Below are 24,014 nucleotides of genomic sequence, written 5' to 3' on the forward strand. Positions count from 1 at the left end.
AATAGACTATATATTTATTTTTCTTTTAAATATCCAAAGTAATTTTTCTATCCCATGACATTTGTTCATGTACTATACAGCAGCCAACACAGAGTTCAGCTGATCAGATGCTCTTGATTATGTATACAAATTATCAAACTATTCACACATTTTACACAGGAGATTGCTTTTAGAACCAGGCTCAACACCGAGCAAGATGCTTCCAAGGCCTACATTCACATTGACATTATGTAGTGCTCATTTCAAAATTATCTTTAAAACATAAAATATCTCGCACAAAAGGTAAAAATGATTATTTTCTGATGAACAGTGAAACATTTAAGAATCTTTCTAAGCCCAATTCCCTCCTCCAGGACAGAATGAGTAAAAGATGAGAGATTCCTTGGCAAGAGAACTCTTACAGGAAGACAACTGCCTTAGAAATGTCATTTGGAAATCACATCTATATTTTTTCATGGTTTTAAGAGGTACTTACTTGGGGTTTTTTTCTTTGTTTTGGAATACCAACAATTTGGAACATTTCCTAAATTATTTGACTAATGAATATTGCTCCCCCCTTCCCAAAATGAGACAGTTAAATAAACTGCTGGTTAAAACCATATTTCAAACCCTTGGCATTATACTGAGTTATCAATGGGATTGTTCCAACATAAGGTATTCAAATGAAAAGATTTTACAAAAGCTACCAGCATAATTTGCTTTCTTTTGTCAACCCATCTCATTAATTTCAGATATATAACTATATGCATGTGTGTGTATACACACACACACATATATTATATATAGGTGGAAAAAGCAAGCTCCAAAATTTCAACTGAACATTCAAGTCTTTTAAGGAGAAGCTGTCTAAACAGTCCAAGCTTAAAACTAGTTATATCAGGCACTTTCAGTTTTTCCGTTAGTTTTAAACCACATGAGACCCACACGGATGCGCACGCACACACACGCACACGAACACTAAAAAAAGAGAAGCAGTGTGTCACTTAACTAAATGGATCTTCTGGGAGTCAGGCAACTGATAAGCAATGCCACATCAACCACGAGGGCTCCGGGCTCGGTGATCCTTGGTGTGGATCCACCCACTCCCAAGACAGGGAAAAGGGACACAGCTTTCACAAAACAGAGGCATCCCTTACATTGCAAAGTAGGCATGTTAACTATTGGCTTGGCAGTGAACCACTTCAAATTATAAAAAGGTATTTGCTTTTTTTTTTTTTTAATTAATTAATAAATAAATACTAGATGATCTCAATTGTACCAAAACTGGATATAAGAAAAAAAGACCTGTGCAAAAATACATATTTAAATATGTACAATCAATTAACAAAATATGTCTTCTGAAATAGGGATACTTCAATATTTATAATAGAACAAGAAATTCCAAAATAAAGATACAAAAGTATGTTTTTTTTCTTGTATAATTCTTTGTTCATCATTGCAGCAATTTTTTAGGTTAAGAAAACTGCAGGAGTCATAACGAGAAGTTGGAAAGACTATAAAAACTGTATCTCTTAAATTAATACCAAAATCTGTCTAGAAACAACCCAGCCACTGCAAATTCAATTTTGCAAGGAAAATTAATTTTAAGCTTCCTTAATTATTTACAGTAAGAACTATGTGACAATAAAAGCTTCAGGAACAATGTTCTGCTTATAACCAAGATCTAAAACATAATATTCAGAGCAGGTCTAGGGCAGGCAGAATTTATGCTCGGACTCTTTGCTCCAGTGGCTCAAGCCCACCTGGTGCAGGTGGCTGCACCCACTGGCTCTGGAGGAGCAGCCATCAGGAATTCACTTTGTACACACCTGCATGCTACTGATGGAGCACAAGTTTGCCATTTTGCTTTCAGATCAACAGAACCTTAAAAACCAGAGGACAGTTCAATCACAAACTCGTCAGCATCCAATCTTGCCAAATTTCTCTTTCCTTTACCTTTGTTTCTACCAAGAGTCAAATTGCACTTGTGACTGATGCTATCCTGAAGTGGAAGCTCTGCCCCAGGGACTTCATCAGAGCATGGATTTCTCTCCAAACGTGCAAGATTTAATACACTTGGATTTCTTTTTGTGGCATTTCGCTTTGGTTCCTTTTACACTAAACCAATTGCAGTTCTAACAATCCTTTCAACAGGGCATCCTATTAAATATGAATCCTTTTGTTCCTGAAAAGTTGTCTACTATTTTTTTTTTAAGTTTGCATAATAAGAGTCTCTAGTACATTGCTTTCTCAGTGTGATCTTTTGTATCAATTCAAAGCTAAAGTGTCTGCATAGAGGCTTCTTGTTGTTTTGCTGTATAACAATGATTTCATAGGAAGTTCAGGAGAAACTGAAAGCACTGTTAGGTAAACAACTAAGCAACTGCTACTCAGAGTGGCTTTGGATTCCCTGATGTACTTACTACTTGCCACCAGAATGGGGAGAAGGCTGGGCTACGTGAACAGCTGGACAGGCTCAGATTGTCTCTTCTCAGCAATAGCTGATGCCCCTTTAAGGCAGAAAATAAAAATCTTCTTTGTTAGGATTTCATCTTCCTTTGCTTTGCCCCCTTAATAAAAGTTTAGTCAGTTTTGAGCCTTTACCTGATGTTTAAAAATTTAACAAAAGCATTCAGATAAGTTGAACCATAATACAATGAGCCCTTTGGCGGAATTAATTTTTGAGGTGTTTTGAAGCAAGACAAAATACTTCATAAAAATCGACTGGATTAGACAAAACTGCAAAGCCCCCCCATGCTCATAAAGCCTGGGATGACTGTGAAGCACAAACCAGTGCTTCACAGTGAACTCTGCTGTCAAATTGGCATTTATTCCAGAATTTGGACTAAAAAACCCCCAGATCTTAGCGAGTGGTAGAAGGCGTCACACATCAACAATTTTGTTACACAAACAAGGCAGAAAAAAACTGACTTTTGTGGTTGTTAAAAAATATTTAAATATTTAAAAACTCATTTTTAAAAGGGCTGATTTTATCCACTGGAAGAGGAAGACAAATCCAGCCTAATTTCACCAATACAGTTTGTTTTTTTTTTAAAAAAGCAAAGGCCTGTGGTATGCAGTATAGGTCAATAAATATGTTCTTTGGGCATAGAGTTTATAGGTTATTTGCCTTTGTCTGATATTTTTGGAATTATTAAGGAACAAAATTAACTTTTCTTCCACAAAATCTCATTCAAAAGAATAGAAAATAGGTTTTGTATCACACAAATACGGCATTTTTATACTTGTTTTCTAAGCAGTGGCCTCAAACAAGTTTTTCTGGTTTTGTTGGATTTGTTTTGTTTTAAACTCCTGATAGCTTCTTATCCCAAATTACCTGCAAAAGGCTGGGCAAAACAGACTATTTTTTGAATTGTGCTATTTTTTGATATTCCATTAAAGGAACATTGCTATAAAAACACTAAAGCCATATTCCCTTCTTGAGGGCTTCTTTCCATTGTGCCTCACACATTTTTCCCCTTGTCACGGGGTCCTCTCCATTGAGGGTGTCTGTCTGGTTAGCTATCACCTACAAAAGACACCATCAGTATAAAAATAAGTCCACAGTAATGTTTATTTCCCCCCAGAAAACATTCGTTTGCCCAGCCAAACTATGTCAAATAGTGGCAAGATGATGTACTCCTGTAAGGAAAATCTCACAGATTTGTAGCAAACAGTCCAGACCACTGTTAACACTGATAAGAGCAATTATGTGGCTGAACTTCATCCAGTGTCCATTTCTAGTATATTCACTGCTACAGACATGGCTTCAGGGAAATTCCTTGTTTAAGTGACAGTCCAGTAGATTTCCACACCTGAGGACCATGGGAAGTTGGGAAAACTCAAGGCATCTTGGAGTCCAGAAATCCAGATGGAGGTTTTGCTTGTAGTGAAAACTGTCCAGTTTGTTTCTCACCGTGGTGCCTTCAGCTATCAGGGACGGGCCTTTGGCTTGGGGGCAAGAAAAGAGAGAACCATCAGTGGAGGCACTGAAAACAAACTTATTTTGTGGCTAACAAGAGCATATTTGGGGGAAAAATCTCAGACACAAAGCAACCTTGATAACACGAGGTTGGCCCCTTTGAGACTTGAAAATCCTCAACTAAACCTCTTCGAAGTTATAATGCTTTCCTTCTTAGTTCACTCAAATTGTATTTCTCTTTTACTTATATTGCATAGTTGAAATAGTAATTATTAGGTAAGTTCAAAAATAAATTCAGCCATCTGAAGGCTTTTTTTCTTAAGTAAACACACAAAAAGGTGAAATCTTCATCTGTGGCTGAAACTGAAAATTAAGAAACCACTCTCAAAAAGTTCTTACTGACCTCCTGGGTCACCAGCTACAGAGATTTCAGTTTTTAGCAGCAGAGAAAACAAAGTTTTTTGGATTTTTAATCCTGAATGCACTACTTTTCCAGCGAGAGTTGTTTAAAAAAATACCAAAACCCCAAATTTTTAAAATGGGATCTTACATACTCATAAGATCTGCTTCCTTTATAGTATATCTATTTGCCTTACCAACTAAAAAGGTTTATTATATGATTTATTATATTTAATCTCATTATTACTAAGAAGTTAGTCAATGACATCTTGGGATAATAGGCTTATTTTATCACAGTATCACAGTTCTGTTATCAGCATCATTATGTTCCACTTTGTAGAATGTTTATTCCTGACACAGAAACAAGGAGTCAGGCTGAGGCACACAGCTCAGTTCCACAGCAGGCTGGCAAGATTCGCTTTTAAAATTATGGTTTAAAAATAAGGGGAATGAATTTTATCCAAAAGCAATGCACAGGCAACAGCATCTAAGGAATTTGAAATATCCCATTTCAGGTTTCTTTCCTAAAATGTAGCTTTTTTATTTAGAATATTTATAAAAGTCTTGAGTAAATGTACCATAAGAACACTCAAAATGAGTACTGGACAAAAAGAAGAACTACCTTTTACTTGAGCAGGATCTGGAACTGGCTATCAATTTAATATTAAAGAGAACACATGAATTATAAGCATGTGAGGAGGCATTTCATGCTGGCTTAGTTTGAGACAAGATTTCCTACCTGATGAAACAGAGAATTGTTCATCAGTCCTTGCGTCCCTGGGATTGCACCAGTGTGTTTTGCATGAACATTGTTCACCGATGTCAATTTGGCAACTTTGTTTGATTTGCTGCTGCTGCTGTTGATGCTGCTTGAACCAGGTGAGCACTTTCTTTTCTTTCCTATTAATTTGTCAAGGGAAGTATGTGAATGTGAAAAACTGCTGTGTGAATTTACAGTCAGCTCACTAGACTGATGAACAAATGGCCCTAAGGAGAGCGTGGAGTCGCTGCTGTTCATCATCACACTCATTCTCTTTATGGATTCTGCAGGGCTCCCAGTTGGAGGACCCCTCCCTGATTGGTCATGTTTGAGGCTAACAGAGTTAGCTTTGCTAGTCATACAGTTGAGGCCAACGCTGTGGGACGAAGCTGTCACTGACGGATGATAGGAGGTCCCAGAGGTTCCAGAGTTAACCACACAGTTTTTTCTAAAGGACTCTGTGGAATGAGAAGGTGCGAGCAGTGCGGAACTGTTTTTACGCTTCTTTCCTGAGCCGCCGCTGCTACTGACGCTGCCGGTGCTGTTACAGGTGCCACTGCCAGCAGAAGATTCCTTAGGTTTGAAAGATTTGCTGGATTTCATTTTCTGAGGTTTGCTGGCCATAGGTGAAGGTACAGAGGAAAGCACTGTAGGTGTTGAAGGGGAAGAAGACACTTGTCTTGATTGCATACTGCAGACAGGATCCACTGCACCCAGAGCCGCGGGATTGGCATTTAGTGTCGTCCCGTGGGATGGTACCGATTTGCTGTTCAGAGACACACAGGAAGGAGAGACCAACGCTGGCGATGACATAACCGTGGTGGGTAAGAGGAACCCTGCTGCACTGACACCGTGCTGAGAAGCAGGCGTCAGGTTTGTCCGATGTGGGGCACGGACTGATGCTGTGTTACTGGATGCTGGAGGAATTTTCCTACAGGTGAACAGAAAAAACAAAGATAAAACCCCACATAGCCACCATTCTTCAGACTAATACCTCTATATACTAATAATGCTACCTTAAAATGATTGTATCCTGGGGTTGATTAATGCCTCTGATTTTATTAAACTGATAGTTAATTGTTGTGAAAAACTTAGACCATGAACCTTCAGTCTGAACACAAGGTTACATTTTTTAACTAGAATCACAAGGTTCCATGTACTTCTACAAACACCAAGAATAATAAGAACTCTTTCACTTCTACTCACTTCCACATCTGTGAATTAAGATGCTTCTCCAACATGAAGTCAAGTGCACATCGAATATGGTTCCACCGCTTGTCAAACACGTAATAACCTCTTCCAATTTGCTGACTACCAAATGTGCAAAACTGAAAAGACATGATTTTTATTGTTGTTTTCTACTTTCAATGACAACTCTCTGCATAACAATTTGTTTATGATAAATATGCTTTTAGATGTTTAAGAAGAAGATAAAAAAATATTAATTTTTATGTCTATGGCCCAACAACTATTTTTAATTTTTGGCCTTGGTATACTGAGATAATTTTCTTGTTTTCTGATACTCCCATACTTAATAGAAGAAGTCAAATTTGAACTCCCCGGACTAAACAGAGAAGGTTAGCAGTGTATCTGTTTATGTTACACCTGTACAGACACATATTTATGTAACATCTGCTTCTGAGGATCTACCAGCTATCAGCTAGAAATCTGTTTAAAAAAAAAAGGATATAATTTGACATCCAGGCTGGGCAATAAATTTGCTTTTAGCTATACTAACTTTTGTCAAAATTTAGATATTAAAATATCTTACTGCTACCTTTAATGTGATGTTGATAACTTGAGTAAAAAATGTATGTGGGTGTGGAAGGGGGAGTCCAATAAGAAAATTGCATCAAAAAGACACTGTTTACTTATTCCAAAACCACAGCCCTTTAGAGCAGTTAGCAATTTCATCTTTAGTATTCTGGCATTTTGGTTTCTTTTGGACTGGGGAAGTGAGCTATGAACACATTTTTTTAGCATGTTTATTTTGCAACTAGCTAAACCTTCACTGCCTACTAGGCCACAAAACAATTTTCTTAAAATATAGGGAGGGGAAAAAAAAAAAAGGGAAAAAAAGTATCACACACCCTACAGAAAACCACCCCTAAAACCCCAAAGTAACTTGTTTACACAATTAGATCCAGAGAGAGACTGAGGTTAACTTTGCAAACGTACAGCGGCTGGTTGAGGATGATGACCTGAATAATGACAATCCAGTTTTTCAACAGGCTCTTCTTTTTCATCACATTCTCCCTCATCACTGGATAACCGAGATGCTGGCTCAGCTGCAGGCAAGGGAGGGTGTGGGGACTCGTGGACAGAAGGAGACTCACTGGGGGCATTTCCACTGTGCTGGGCTGGACAGCCTGGAGGCCTGGGCAAGGCAAGAGGTAACCAGATGTTATTGAACCCAGTCCAGGTAAAAATTCCACCCTTTAAGTGCTTATTATTACTGAGAGAAAGAAATCTACATTAACAGATCCCTGGTGTTGTCCACAGTCTTGTAACCTGCCAAGGGCAAGGACAGTATGGTGGTACCCCTGGAAAAGCAGCGTTGCCCAATTGTTGCTCAACCGCTTCCATTGATTGCAAGTCAGCTTTTACTGCTTCAAACAGTAGATTTACTACTCCCTCCTCGCCAGGAGTTACCTTCAGCAGGTAATTGCTAATTGCAGACAGGCACCAGGCAAACACACTGCCCCGTCCAACAGATCTGTATCACTCCCTCAAAATCCACCTCATCAAGCTCCCAGTGTTCGTTTCATACCACTGCATCTGCAGATATTCCTTACCTTGGAAGACTGGGGGGGTGAGGTTTGGGTTTATTAGGTAATAAAGGCTTTGATTCTGTAAGAGTAACTCCATGAGAATTTTGGTGCAGCTCCTGGGAAGTTTTAGTAGGTGAGGGATGTGGTTCCCTGAGAGGGGGCATCTGCTGATGATGATCCGAATGTCGAAGAAGTTCCTTTTCCCTGGTTTTGCTTTTGTGCTCAGCTAATAACACATCAAATCGTTTTCTTCGACCCTGTACAGCCCTCCGCTGGGTTAAGGAATGTGTCTGCAGAACCAGGAATAAATCATTAATCCCAGGCTATGACATTTGTGGAAGTCAAACACCCAAAACATGTGTCAAGAGCTCCAAAACAGAGAAAATCATCAGAGTCCTGGTTCAGTAAACAAATGGAAATACAACTTGGAAAACAAACTTTAAAATTGCTTGGTGGATGATTATATCCTTGTCTGATACAGAGTAACAAAACCAGAAATCTGATAAAAGGATTCTTTCAAACTTTTTTTTTAAAAAACCAAACTACCAAATTTTAATAAGGTTAAGACTAGAACCAAAAACTTTTTTACATTGATATTTCAATTGCCAACTCCTACAAAAACAAAAAGAGAAAATATTTACTTTCACTTCAAAAAATATTCAACAAAATAATGCTCAAAATCAGACTTCTAATGGGAGACCTGAAAAATATTTATAAAAGTACTGTGCTGCCTTCTATAAACTAATATATTCCTTGAAAACTAGTGTAATCAAATAGATATTGAGGAATTTAAAACATCCAGCAGTCCAGAATCCAGAGTCAGTCAGGACTCAAAGTTCTTTGAGTGTCCTGAACACTACAGACAGTAAGATGTGTATGTGTATAAATGGCACCCATTCCAAGTAAGGTGAAGTAAATGGAAGCTTTTTTTCTGAATTGTTAAAGTCACACACAATACCTTTTTAGTATGGCACAAAGGGTTTGATTTGGTTCTTTTTAGTAGGTAAAAATTTTTGTCACACAATTCAGATACAAATAGCAATTCCAAAAATTATTTTATGAGCAGTATATTCTAAAGAATTGCTGAGGAATGTTTTTACTCTTTCACTTTTGATTTGCCTATTTCTCTTGTAAAATCTTGCAGCTTTTCCCTCCTCTATTAGCAAAACAATTTCCTCCCCTCTGTAATTCCAAAAGGGCAATGTGTTCAAGTTCAGTTCCTCTGGGTCATTAGTGCCAGCTTCATGTACCTTTGTTCTGTAGGTGGTTTATTTACCAGACGTTTCCCAAACTGAGGGTAGAGCTGCTTTACAGAAAAGCAGCAAAACATTACACAAGTGCAGGGGATCTGGATTCTTGGTTGCTTGGGAGCAAGTGACAGCCCTCTGTGCTCCAGGGTTTTGGAGCCAGAGGATACATTTTGTCTGACTGAAAGTTTTATGATTGTTTAGTTTAGAGTTTGACCTCTAGGTGTGCTCCATGGCTCTTTCAGGAGCTGGCTGTAGCAGTACATCCAGCAGCATTAGCATTTACACAAATTCCTACCAAGAACCTGCTGCAGACTCTGCTGGGGGGAGAGGAAAGAGTGTGAGAAGGGAAGTGCTTGAATTATTTAAATCCTGTATAAGCAATATTTTCAATGCTTATGAGGAATTTTAAACTTCATGATCTACAACCAGAAGGTTATCCCCCAAAAAGAGGAACACGCTTGCCCCCTGCTATCTACATGTGGAGTGACACGGTTTGTTCCATGTCAACATCCATGTTTAAAGGGTTTATACAAAAATATAAATCCTCCAGGTTACTTTGAGAAATGCTTTCTGAATAAATAATTAACTGAACTTCAAAAACAATTTCTTCTTGGTTCTGAGCAACATGTTTTGAGTGGTACCACTTACACTGGTAATTACCAACAACAAAAATTTGCAGTTCTCCATTTTCTATCATGTTCCTCAAGAATTTGAATAGAAACTTCAGATAATCTTATCCTGATTCAGATATCCTACCTTGCATGTTAAAGACCTAGTACAAGGTTTCCTGGTTTCCACATCAATGACACCACAGTATATATCAGGATCAAATTCTCTCTCTGTCAAAGACATGGTATTGAAAAGTTATCAAAAGACATTTTGAAATACTTACATCTAGTTTCATCATAAAAGTTAATCATATTGGAAACTTTTCAAATATGACACAGGCAAATGTACAAATAAAAATGCACAATAAAGTTGTACAAATGAATTTTTCTACACTCTCAGCAAGCTTATGGTGTGCTGAAATACAGATCTCAAGTCCACAAACACCTGTAAGTGACCTCAAAGGAGGATTTGATGCTCCCTGCTAGGAGTAGAGAACACCATTATGGATTGTGACAAACAAATGGTGGGTTTTTGCTTGTTGGCTTTGGTGTCAAGAATTTTCCACCATTCTACTAACACTTAAAATATTTGTGTTAAAGAGTGTAAAGAACAGACTGGGATACCATTTTTGAGTTTATCAGGTGCTAGTTTTTCTGTTTTCTGTGTACATTTGGACCTTCCATATAGAAAGAAGGAAACTAAAATTTTTAGATATAGTAAAGGAGTGTAATTTTAAAACTGTCAGAACTGTCAGGCATTTGAGATCTATACAGGTTTCTGAAAGGAAAAGCAAATTTCAAGGTGTTTGCATCCTTAAACTGTCTGTCAAATTACAGATTTATAATATTTAAAAACTCTTACTACAATTCACAATATTACAGGAGTTTTAATTTACTTCTGGAACTTATTTCCGTATATATATTTCTACTAAAAGGAATATAGTTAATAATTTTTAAAAATTACCTGACAATCTTTTATGTAAAAATTTCCTATTATTCGTATTTTCTTCAGGTTTCTTTTCCAAAAATGGAGGCACAGAGAGAAGACCTTTACCATTCAGTATCTGTCCAGGGGAAGGCAAGGGTGGCTTTGGTATTGAGGGACAATTAAGGCCAGTCTTTATTGAGGAACTCACAGTAGTAGAACAAGTTGGACCAACAGCAGCTTTCAGTTGGGCACCATCTATCTTTGGATGAATCTTTTCCACTTTGACAGATGGAGTCATACTGTTATTTATGAAAAACAAAGAGAGGGAAAAAAAAAAAAGCTAAAATATGTTATTATTTAACAATACTCTGGTCTATTCCCAGTATAAATGCAAACTTTCCTCCTCCTATCTTTCTAATTTTCACATTTCTTATGATACCCATAATCTCTTCTGTCCTTTTTTCCCCTGACACTTCAGAGTGTCCACGGAGTTCATAAACCATTATTTGCATTCATGGACAGAGAGCATCACTGCAAACTGTCCAAAGCAACTGCAATGGACCCATTTCATCCAGTGAGAAACGCACCATTCTGTAGCAGTAAATTTTACCAGCACTGCTGTTATCTCACATGTGCAGGTCAAAAACCACCTGAATCAGAGCTAAAACTCCCTTATAATCAAAGTATGCAGATTACATCAAAGAATTAGCAGCCTCTAGTAAAATGACCTTTATTCATGGTGATTTAAGATGCAGCTTTGCAAGAGTTCTTCCTCAATACAGATATGAGCATTAACTATGATTTTTGACTAGGCAGTGGGAAAAGATCTGGAGGAGTTTAAAATTATTATCTTCTAAACCAAAAAAGCTCTGAAACAAAAGGAAACTTTCTTGACATAGCAGTGTCTATGCAAGTAATGACATTTAATTCTCTTTCAAAAGGCACACTCACATTTTGTCATGGGGAACTTTGCTGTGCTGTACCGAATGCATTAACCTGTTGTTTCCGCTGATCTGCAGCTTGTCTTTGGGTGATTTCAACAACTTGGAATTTGATGATGATGCGCTAGTACCTCCACTGGATGAACGACTGCTCCCACTTCCACTGCTACCTTTGTTTTTTGAAGGGAAAGATGAAATGAGGGAAAATACTGAAGAGGAGGGAGGAGTCAAAGGCGGCTTGCTGGAGGAGCTGTGTCTTCTTTCTGAAAGAGTGAAAAAGGGTTTTAAGCTCCCATGTAGCAAGAATTTGTAAATACTTCATGTCATTTGCTCCATTGATATTTTTCCTTTATTGGCTTGGGAGGTTCCCTGCCACACACAGAGCATAGAGGATTCAAGCCTCTCTGTAATCCATGAGGTTCCACTCAGTGCTGGTCTCCAGAGGGTTCCCGGAATCTCTTTGAGCTTTGGGAACTGCACATCTCAGCCACTAAGGCTTAGCTCTCCCTCCATCTCAAACAACCAGCTCTGGACCTCAGACACACAAAGCCAAGGGACCCCTGTCCTCAGGCCAGGCAAGCTTAAATACCATATTCCTTTAAGGGATAAGAATTATCTGTATGTCTCCTAATTGTCAAAATTATATAGAGTCCATAATTTTCACTTTTATTTCATGACAAACTTCTGGTATGATCTATCAGACCCCCAGTATGGAACACCTCTGAGAATAGCTCAACTATTGACCTACACTGGGTTTTTTAAGCATTGTTGTTTTTTGTTTGGGTTTTTCTCCTCTTGTTTCTATTTAGCAGCAGCATCAAAAGCATCAACAGATATTCTTCTACAAAAACCTGAATATCGGAATTAAGAGAGGTCAGATTCCATCACTGAATATGTTTTTTAATTAACAAAAACCATGAAAACGTCTATGTTGCTAGCACCATTTCAGGTAAAACAGTATCTATTGTAAAGATAGTTCTTTAGAATCATGAATTCTCAAAACACCTGGCAGCTTCCAGCTCTGCCTACACAGACACAGAATGTGTGCTCACTGACACACGGACACTGATTCCTCGAGGATCTGTGTAATCAACACCTACTTAAGAGACACTTCTGGCAATCAAGTAAGTGAAAACCACAGATCTCAGAGACACAAGAAGGAGGTCTGTCAGGGGAGTGCAAAGGCAGTGGTAACACCTCTTCTGCAGCCAAGTACTGTTAGAGGTACCCAAATCCACCATGATCAGTCTCAGGATCACCTTACAGATTTTGACTTGAGTGAACTGTGGAAGCAGCAGGCTGCTCATGAAGCTACAAACACAGCCAAGAGTGACAGCCAAGTCCAGTGCAACCTGTGCAGAAGCCTGTAACGCCCTGGGAAATGTAAATTAGTACATCTGTGTTCTGCTTCTATGACCTATTTGGAAGTAGCACTTGAAATGTGTTCATTAGCTTAGAAAAATGAAAGTAATGAATGAATATAGAGCTTGGATTAAGAAAGAAACTGAACCAGATCCTGGGTGTTTCTCTGTTTAACTGCAAAAATGGGTGCTAACTACCTAACAAACCCTCTGCAAAATTTTCCAAAATACTTATCACTTCTGAATGGGTAATTACCAAGAAGTGGAGAAGTCAAGTGTGAAATGCCCAACAAAAAATACCACACAAATTCAGTAACTTATCACCCATCTCAAGGAACAACTGCTTTAAAATTGTACTATTTAAAATAATTAGTTATGAAAATAATCCACTTCGTTTTCTAGAACCAGCTGCCACTATAGAGTCTGTAAATGAAATATTTTAGCATATTTATGCTCTAGTAAATGCCTGTGCTTCTAGTATGATGCAGTGCTTATTGCCAAATGGCTTTTTATAGCAATGGCAAGCATCCCTGAGTAGCTCTGTTAAGTTACTATTTGAGGGCCATTAGAGTTCAGTGATGCTACACCCTGTGAGATAATGAGAAACATTACTCAATACTCTTGCACATTCTGTATATTTAGAAAATGCAAAATCCAAGTGCTTATGACAGTTACAGATAATCTCCAAGAAGGCAGCCGATGACTAATGCAATCCTTGGGAGTTTGTTATGATGATGTTTTCTTTCTGAAGGAAGTGAGAGTATTACTTTCTTGAAAAAAAACTAGCAGATGAAAAGCAGAAGGGACTAGAATAAAACTGATAATCTCCTTGCATTACATCATTAGGAAGAAACTAAGACAAAATAGTAACCTCAGCTATCTATCTGGATGATAGGAATATTTTATCTTCTGGCAACTGCAAACTGAGATGCTACTGCTATTTGTACAAATGTTCAACAGCACCAGGCTCAACCAAGTGAGTTTAACGGAGAAGTGTTTTAAATTGGTGATAACCGAAAAAAAAAATTACCTAAAAGAACTAAGGCTAATGGCTGATCACACACAAGTTTACAGTCTACCTGTCAGAGAGGATTTCCATATACAGACACACACCCCCAGAAAAAAACCTATCAAATTAACTCTTTCCAGAATTCTGGGACAATTTCTGAAAGAGATATTGTAACAGTGCAGGGCTGTGAAATCTTCACTTACCACTTCTGTGCATAACCATGACCCACGACTTATGTTGTCTATCAACAAAACAAGAAGAATTTTCAGCTCATTTTTCATAACCTGCCTAGACCTATTTTTTTTTGTTGACATACACACAAGTTGAGGTAGGGCTGCAATTTGTTGATATTTAATGTTTCAGTCTTTTTATAATATTGATAGTTTTAAATGAAATCTACTTAAGAACTGTTTTGCAAACCATGTGAAGAGCACTGAAGTCTCATCTTAATAGAGAAAGCTAATATTATTTTTGAAACCAGACGTGTTAAGAATTGCATATTTGATCTAATTAACATAGTTACAGACAGACTGCCACAGTTTTTACTGGAAAAATGACTACACAAACTGTCACTGAATAATCAAGACGACCATGCTTTTTATGCTAAGCATATTACAATAATAAATTCTACTAATCTTCTGCCAATTTAACATAGTTCCCATTTGTCATTAATTCTCTCTCAGTCTGAAAACATTTAAAAATATAACTATCTCCAGGTGTTCAGTTTTCAAATTTTAGAGGCTGGCAATCACATCCCTTCCCCTCACATAACTCTTGAGAGGAAAACAATTTTTTGTCATGATTGCTTATATAGCATATCAAAGTGGTATTTCCATTTATGCACCTGTGTATGATGATTCTAAACTCTAAAATTTAGGGGAAGGAGGGTTTTATTGTTGTTGTTGCTTGAGTTTTTATTATGATTTTTTTTTTGGTTGGTTTGTTTTGCTTTTTAAATATCAGAAAAATGTAAGTTTTGGCTTTGGACAAAGAACCAGAAAGTCTTCATTGATGCCACAGCACTGGAAAGAATCTGATCTAAAATGACAGCTGTATTCAACACTAAGCTTAACCAATCAAACTCCTCCTTAAACACCTTTGCATTTATACAACAGGTTTGTGACACTATGGAGAGGGGCTGGACAGAGTAAGAAAGCTGTGAAAAGAGAGATGGCACCCCAGCAAAAGATGTCTCGCTCCAGGACCAGGATAACTGTCAACTATCAAGCTGGGAAAACACAGCATCTCTGTGCTATAGCTGAGCAAGTATTATATATGCATCAGGCCAAAGGACATGGGACTTCCTGATAAAATAGATATTGATAATATAGATCTCTTCCAGAGCTTAAAAATAAAGTTTTACCTGGCCCTTAGTCTGGCTGCCAATTTTCTTGGGTTTAAAAATCCTTTTTTCCGTTGTTTATTTCCTACTAAACATGCAGCAATCTCTGACAAAATGAAAAAAAGTAACCTGGAAGGGGCAGGAAAAAAAAGATGGAAAAAAAAAGAAAGCTTCTCATCGTGTTTGGCTACTACTGCTTATTCTTCTATCAATGAGTAAACAGTTGGACTTACTGTGATTCATAACTTATTGCTATATTAAAAGACAACACCCTTTTATAGAAAAAAACCATTTGATTTTTTTCATAAAATGCCACTTTCTTTGCTGCATGCTTACAAAAAAAATTAAGAAAAAATTAAGAGAAACAATAATCTTAAAAATTTTCAAGACATTCCTCCCAGGTTTATGCTTATTTTCCAAAAGCTAGCAAGTATTTTGTGTTGTTCATTCTCTCTGGGCACCAATTAATAGCTTTGGACAGCACATACAAGATGTACAGATCATGTTTCATAAACCCATTTTTTTAATAATGACTCCTTACATAAGTACTGGGCAAAAAGTCAAAGTGCCCTGTGTCAGTGCTGGTGCAACTGCAGCAAAAACAAAGCACACCCAGGAGCACACACACAAGTTTGGTTCAGCTAGACATGTTGGAACTTCAGTGAACATTCAGAAAAAGAGTTAACACAGGTTAAGAGTATTGTGTAGAGTAAATGTAAGAGTACTCCTCAAATTATAGATTAGATGTGTATATTGAAACAAAACATAAAAACCCCTTTATGCTTAAGCAATTGTTATTTCATGTCTGTATCACAAAGTATAAGCACAATAATTGTGAAACTTAAAACAAATTTGTCCTTTTCTCAGTCATACTGAGCTACTGTGTGTCTTGTCATCTGAGAAATTTAGACAGGCATATTAAAACAAACATCTTCTACCTGAAGATAAACTTATTTCCTGTCAGTAAGAGTATTTCATTCCTAGAATAATGGAGAGCTAATTGCCTTGCTCTTCTCATTTCTCCAGGAAGCTCAGATCCATGACATGACATCAGAGCACAGACACTGCTATGGAAGGGCACCTCAACATAGCTCCAGATTCTACTTAGCAAGCAACTAAAATCCCTTTTGCAGCTCTAGTCTACCAGCACTCTGATCTCATGACGACAAAGAAAAGAAAATTAGGTACATGAGGATTTTGCAGGAGAAACTGGGAACTAAAACAATCACAGGCACAGCAGGCAAATTACTCCTCCTTTGCTGCCACCCTGGCAGTGTGCAGCTGCTTAGTCTGTGCAGGAGCTTGATCTGCTGCTCGCTCACTTATTGCTGCTTCATTATCCTACTCTAATCACGGGACCTAGATACCAAGGATTCTGCCTTAATCTTCCACTGATGTCCTTTTAATCATGCCATCAATTCTGTGCACACTCAAGTCAGGATGAGGTCACTCCAACTGTGTGGTGTTTGATCTTACACATTTAGCTGAACAGAGAGCAGCTGAACAAAGCCATCTTCACTTCAGCAAGAAGGTTACAAAACAGAATATTAATGGATCCCAAGCAACCTGTATGACAGACCAACGAGGCCTGATGGGCACCAGTACTATCCATCATGTCCTGAAATGCTTTGTCTTACTGTTTCATTAAAAACCCTTGGTTTGCATCTGGCAGCTGATGTTATTAGTTTATCAGTGTTAGTAAAACCACAAGAAGAAATCAACTGACAGTCACATATGCTTGTGGCACTAAGAAACAGCCATATATAATATCTTTTCAACAGATAATGACCAACCAATACTGAGGCAACTTTATGTCTCCCACTTCCTCACTTGAGAAATATTCAGCACAGTAAGTTTACAGTTTTCCTAGACATTTATTTTGGAGAACTAAAATCCACTCACAAGTGATCACTGTGCAAAATATGTTCAATAAAGGTGTGTTTTAAATTATGCATAAGCAGGGTCAGTTTTGTTGCTGACATTAAAGAAAAGAGAGGGAGAAATGGAAAGTGATCATCTTCACTAGTAAGATACTGAATGCCAACTTCAGTACTTTGAAATATTTCAATGAGGAGTTAATTATGTAACTAATTTAGGATAAATTATTGTTTTTCTGGTATAACTACAGCATAGCCAGGATGGGTTTTAATTCTCTAGTAACACACACTACCTGGCCAGGAATGCCATCTCTGTGGTACCTGCTGCAAAATGGCCCCAAACCCAGCACACCTCCCCTGACAGCTAAGATTGCCACCACAGGAAAGAGAGTGAGGAGCAGATTGCAAACACAGTTATTAAGAATAAGACAATAAATTAATGTATTTAAATAAATAACCTTCAAGTATCTCCCTTTCCCAACTGCTGCTCCTCCACAACCGGTTTTTTAATTTTTCCTTATTTGTTACTAATCCTTTCAAAACCCCTTGTAGTCAGCACAGTAGTTCTGTAATCAATTTCCACTGGATTTAAAATTCCTCTGTACAATACATGGGGTTTCCCCTAAGAGATATAAAATAGCCTTTGAAGTATCAAGCATAGTGCCATCCCAAGCCTGCAGACAATCTGGGGTTTTCTGTGTTGTGTAGTGGCAAACTGGAATTAAGGACACTCCCATCCAGTTTGCTTGAGCTACTCAGAACCCCCTCAGACCAGTAAAACTCTTGAGAACAGTGTGGGAAAACTGATAGAAGCAAGACACTAAATTATTCATGAAGCAGAACCACAAGCAAAAAAGGAGCCAGGGAGATGAACTGTTGGCAAGTCTCCCCTCATCACCCAGAGAAGGATGCTCACCCATCCTCCTCCTCGCTCAGGTAAACCCAAATGTAAGGGCTTTAACATCCAAGGCCAAACTTCTGGTACAGTTCCCCAATGAAATGTGGTCATTAACTGTCCTGTAAATCTGTTAGGCACTGAAATACAAATATGGCAAAGTTATTATGGAAGGACAGCAGAGTGTCTTAGAGGCTAATGGGGCCATGGAGAGATTATAACATCCACACTATGAACACTAATCTCTGTGTAGCCTGTTGATGACATGACAACTGCACTGTCTGATTAAAAGGTAGCTACTGAGTAAGTCATTCTTCCACTATTAAAAAAAAAAAAAAATCTTATTTAAAATAAGCTTCGGAAAAGCCACAGCGATGACAAACAAGAGCATCAAACAGAGGTAAGCAGCAAAGATCAGCAATGCCTCAAGATGCACTGGGAGTCAGCTTTGACACTCTGGGTCAGCTTTCACAAAAATACAAGACAACCATTTTCCAGCTGTTTATGTTTGCCCTTAATGACAATAAAGAAAAGCTTCAACTTTTCAAAAAAAGTATAAAGCAAATTCAAAATACCTCAACATTATTGCAAAGTTTACTAAAAACTTTACTAAAAACTTACTAAACAAAAGATTAATAAAGAATGGTGTATTGAAAGATGCAAATAAAAAAGGGAAGAACCACCACCTAATTTCTGCTTTTCTCTCTCTGCCCACTCTCTACCCAGAAATTAGACTGACATCTCTAACACCATGTTCTTCCTCTTCAGCATCAACAAAGTTCCTGAGAGGACCTTATCACGTAATACAATATTGTGTCATGACTTCAGATGATCTCACCTATCCAAATGCCTGCCTGGCTTTCATCTTCCTAATGCTTCTATTCATGCCAGATTGGGAATTAAATGTTTTCCCCTGTAGCTATTTCTTTACACCTAGCAAACTTTAAATGTTGTATGTTGACTGTCAGACTCAGTTCTGCTACAAAAGAAAAGGTGCTGACAATGAAAACTTGCTTAAAAGCTGTTAGTGACCCAAAATACAAAGGGGGCTACAGCTAACTCAAAGTTCTGAAGATGGGTATAAAAGAAAGGCCTTGAAATGGGAAGTTCTCCACACAAAAGAGATCAACAAGAGAGAACTGACTTTGTTTTGAGCATGGAAATAGGAGGAAATATCACAGGGTGTACTCAAAAATAGTGATGTCAGCTAAGGAAATCACATTCTTTGAATTTGTCATTAAGAAAGTAGAGGATAAAAACACACTGAGCACAAATATTTTTCTTATGTACTAACTAGTGACATCCACTGCCATGATACAAGAGTTTTGTAAGATTAAAAACTAAAATATAAACACGTACATGGCTATTTGAACCGGCCAATTACGAAGTCCCTCTCTGCTGATGGAAGTGAGGAGGGAGCTCCCGGGGCTCTCTCTGATGTCACACCCGTGCCTCACCTGTCTCTGTACCTGCACACCTACAGATGTGACAACCCACGTGCTTCCCTTTGGCAAAGAGGGCACTCCACACTGAGGGGCAGTGCCCACCTGCAGGAAAAACTCATCAAGAAATGAGAGCAGCATCGGGTTCTGACTATACAGCTAGCACCCCTCTTTCTGTTCTGAGGTTTTAAGCACAAAATGTTTAACTCTTTCACAATGGAAAAGAACAATAGGAAGCAAAACAGTGGTCTTGCAATTTTCAAATTTCCAAAATTTGAAATCCCTTGAAATGTAAACATGCAATTTGCAACATCAGTGGAAAGCAAATAACATGGTTTCTTCTTTTAAGTAAAATCCTTACCTTACTTTACCCCAATCTAACATTTTTAGGCATTAGTAAGTTTTGAAGGATAAAAAAAAGAAGATCATTGCTGCTTATTTCATTATCACTGAACAACCACAATTGGCATGAAGCAACTGTTTTCATGTTTAAAAACACTGACCACGTTAACTTTACACTAATTAAAAAATTACTGCAGCAAAATCCTAGGGAAATCACTAATACAGTCAAATGAGGGCACAGACCTACTGTGCCTGCACAATAGTGTCTTTCAAATTAAATATTACCAGCCTTTTCACACTTCCTTTTGAAAGAATGGAGCAATGCTGTAATTAGGATGTGCTAACTAAAATGTTTGTGCAGTTTAACCTTTTAAATGAAAAACATGACTGCACTTGACACATGCAGGCTGTGCCTGCATTTCCCATTTCCCCCGGAGCCCAGACAAACAGCACAGACCCTCCTGCCCACAGCCAGCCATCCGCAGAGTGGAACACGAGCGTGTTTGCCCTCTGATTTATAAATCACACGGGCAAGCACGCTCAGAAAAACAAGCTAAAGTGAACACACTCTTACTAGTTTCTTTAATTAACATTTTGATTAACAGCTGCCAATTTATCTAAGAGGCTGACAAGACTGCAATCCGCTGTCTAACGTTTGATTGCTATTTTTTTTTTTCCCTCTTGCCAGTCTCCCCATCTGAGCTGTGGCTTTTGGGGATTTTCCGGTTTCCGCAGGGAATCCACTCAAAGCAGCGTCTGGCCCTGTCGGGCAGTGCCTCTGCCCGGCCTGCAGCTCTGAGGATCAGAGCTCCGGGGTTTGTCCCTGCCCGTGGCCCGCTCGCTGCCCGCCTGCTTTTGGAGCCGTGCCAGACGGCTCCGGTGACATTTCAGAAGGGCTCACGGGGCCGCCTGCAGTGTTTAATCCCTCGCTGTGGGATTTTCCACAGAGCTCGCCGAGGCCCACGGCCCCGCAGGCAGTGCCGCCGGCCACATCCCGGCTCTCCTCGGGCACCCCGGGCTGGCCTCGGGCACCCCGCGGCCACCAGTGCCCCCAGACCTCTGCCCAGCCCCGGCTTCACCCGCAAAGCTGCTGCCAGCCACTCTGGGGGTGGCACCGGCACTGCTTAGACACAGCCACGGCGCCAGGCTCCGTGGATGCTCCTGCGATTCCCACGGAGAGCTGCCAGGCCATGCCAGCGGCTCCAGGACAATTTCTCCAGCCTGTCACCAGCCACCCCACCTGGGGTGACATGGCCCAGCCGGGGGGCACCCACCACCCCCAGAGCTGCAGCTCCCTGGGGTACCGGTGCCCTGAGGGGCACAACCCCTGCCACCCTGGCAGATACTCCTGCTGTGCTTTTCCAGCAGCAAAAATTCACTCCACTATTGCTGGCCTGAACTTCCAGACACATCTCCACATCCTAAGTCTCCGTGCTTTGAGGTCTGACTGTCAAGGTCTGATTTCCACCCAAAGCCAGCACACGGACAGGAAAATCTAATTTTTACCAAATGATTAATTTCTGGACCATTTCCTAAGTAATCACTTATAAAAATTGCAGCATATCTGCTGACAAAAGGAATAGGAAAAACCAGTTTGTGGCTTTTGATCTTATTTTAAGTTACCATAATAAAAGCTAAAATTTTTGGTCTTCCCTCACTTATCAAATTACACACAAATTCATTTTTAAAACCAAGCAAATTACTTTTTCACTAAAATAAGTTTGCCAAGAAGAGAGGCAGCTGGCTTGTACAAACACCTTTGTATATTTAGCATCAGTGTGTTATAATACTACTTTTCTTCATTAAGAAGATTTAAACAGAAGATGGGAGTACTATTTCAGCAGACTGGGTTTTGTTAGGGTTGGGTTTTTTTTTTTTCTTTATTTAAAGAAACTTGCAGAAACCTGAAGGTTACTGCTCTCATTACCAAGCTTAGAAATTAATACTAAATCCTAAAGCACAGATACTAAATACTAATGTTCCCATGTCTATGCATTCACAATACTAGACAACAACTAGCTCCTCTGTGGCTCCAAATTTCAAGAAGTTGACAGCTCACGTCACCTACCCAATAATTGTTAATGACAACTGAGGAATACAAAGACATTTCCTTGGATTATGCTCTTTTTAAAACACTACTCCTTCCACCACTAAAATTAGTACCAGAGGCATGCATGTTTTTGGAGGATTTGTTTCTTCTGTACACTCCTCTACTTCACACCCGTAATTAAAACTGGGTAAGTCTCCAACAGATTTTAGTGGTTCACAAAATTCTTGACTTCAAAATACTATGTGGGGAACCAGCACTGATGTATTTGTTAGAAACTAGAATTCCTAGTCTTTGATTTGGCCCATTCTTATTTTAAGGACAAGAGGGCAAATAAGTTTAATTCTGTTGCTTGGTCCACAAATAAACTGACCAAGACCAAGCAATGTAATTCCCACATGGAACAATGCAGAAAGCTGTCTTCCTTCTGGGTAAGGGTGAGGACAAAGAACCCAACTGCTAAGAAACCCCAGCAGCTGGGCATCAAGGCAGGAGCTGGAATGGAAGGGAGAGGCATGACGGGACACTCACACAGGGAGAGAGCAGCCTGGGCCCACGGGAAGGCGCACAATGGCACAGAGAACACAATGGGATTTTTTGCCTGCTTATGTTCTAGCAGGAGCATATATGCCAACTGCCTCGATCCAGGCATTTTTACCTACTATTTTCCAGTGTCTAAAGGCTTCTGAGTAACATTATACAGTAAATATTCATAAAGTTTCACCTTGAAATGCATTGTGCATGTGGCACAGTGAAATCATGTGCTGCCCGTGTACTGTGACAAATGCAAAAGTAATTTTAAGTTAACATAGTAAAAGCAATCCATTATGCAAGGCAATGAAATCAGTAAGTTCTTTTCCTGGTACTAAATATTGCAAGACGTTTTATTTTCCATCAACAATACTTGAAGCCATTGAAAAAAATCCCCAAAACATCAACAAAATTACATTCAATATAAACACTCATACCATCAGTTAATACCTGAGTTCAGAAGGCTAAAATTAGCCCTGCAAGCTGTGATAATGCAGTGTGCAGATCCATACACAAAGAACACCCACCTGCACACACTGCTCACTCCCAGGGAACGAGGCTGCAGAGAGGAGACTCCTGCTCTGGCATCAGGACAGTGCAGGAGGAAGAGAAGCAGTTTGATTTGAATCACTGCAGAGAACCCAATTTCCAGGTCTTTGGTGTTACACAATCATCCAAGAAGGACAACTTGAACTGTGCCAAAACCATTGCAATAGAAGAAAGTTTGCTTCCTACCACTCCAGATAAAGAACAGAATCAATCCCCCCCTTTTTTTTTATTTTCTCACTGAACACATGAAACACAAAAAGGTATTTATATAATTTGTGATGCTATCACTACACACACACATATAGTAGCTCCCTTGTATGAATGAGTACTGCAGAATGTCAAGAAACTGAAAACAAACAAACAAACAAGAATAAAACTGGGGGAATGGAGAGAATCCAGAAGTTGAAGTATCCCGCACATTTTGCATTGCCAGGAAAATTCATTTTAAGAATAAAAATTCTCCAGCCAGTCTTTTACTTGCATTACATTTCTTGTCTGGTTTTGTGAAGTGAGATAAATGCAGCTCTATCACATCTCCTTCCACTTGCCTACATTACAGTGGTCTGTATTTCAAAATTAGGCTGATTGTAGTAAAACTGAAGAGCTGGATTTGAGATGGCGTCCTCCCAACCCCTGCTGGGAGATGTTCTGAAGATACTGGTGTTTATCATTAACAATAAAAGCAGCATTCAGACAGCAAAGGTAGGACTTCTTGGTACTGTTACAGAAGGAAGGCAGGAAGATCTTTGCTGGCTGGACACCATGAGCACATTCCAGCCCAGTCATGCACACGTCTTATTCAATTGGTCAGGAAAAAAAAAAAAAAAAAAAAAAGCAAAACACAACATGACATGAAAACTGAAGCTGTCTATGCACAGGGCAGGAGGTGCTGCAGTGGGAGAGTGATGGCAAAACACAGAGGACAAAGCCACAGACAACCAAGCTTCACTGTCTTCACCACATATTAAGACTCACTTATCCTTTCTCAAAATTCAGCAAACTCGGGCACCAATTTCAGAACCACTTTAAACCGGCTGCTGCGAGCTAATACTGCCACAGGC

At 39.0% G+C, this 24,014-nt stretch overlaps 1 protein-coding gene across 4 annotated transcripts in view; it reads right to left on the reverse strand.

The window, feature by feature from the left end:
- ATXN7 (ataxin 7) overlaps positions 1–24,014 on the reverse strand; it is an 86,961-nt gene continuing 62,947 nt past the window's right edge. For 3 of the 4 annotated variants that reach the window (XM_053989084.1, XM_053989085.1, XM_053989083.1), the window contains 8 exons: positions 11,569–11,821; positions 10,654–10,916; positions 9,838–9,920; positions 7,856–8,121; positions 7,239–7,437; positions 6,267–6,388; positions 5,040–5,991; positions 1–3,930 (listed from right to left, as the gene is read on the reverse strand). In XM_053989084.1, the coding sequence (XP_053845059.1) occupies positions 3,913–3,930; positions 5,040–5,991; positions 6,267–6,388; positions 7,239–7,437; positions 7,856–8,121; positions 9,838–9,920; positions 10,654–10,916; positions 11,569–11,821 (2,156 nt within the window). In that variant the 3' untranslated portion in view covers positions 1–3,912. The remainder of the gene's footprint in view (positions 3,931–5,039; positions 5,992–6,266; positions 6,389–7,238; positions 7,438–7,855; positions 8,122–9,837; positions 9,921–10,653; positions 10,917–11,568; positions 11,822–24,014) is intronic. The other variant, XM_053989086.1, reaches the window with a different exon arrangement.

Source organism: Vidua macroura, chromosome 13 (assembly GCF_024509145.1).
Source record: "Vidua macroura isolate BioBank_ID:100142 chromosome 13, ASM2450914v1, whole genome shotgun sequence".
In the NCBI taxonomy this organism is placed as follows: domain Eukaryota; kingdom Metazoa; phylum Chordata; class Aves; order Passeriformes; family Viduidae; genus Vidua; species Vidua macroura.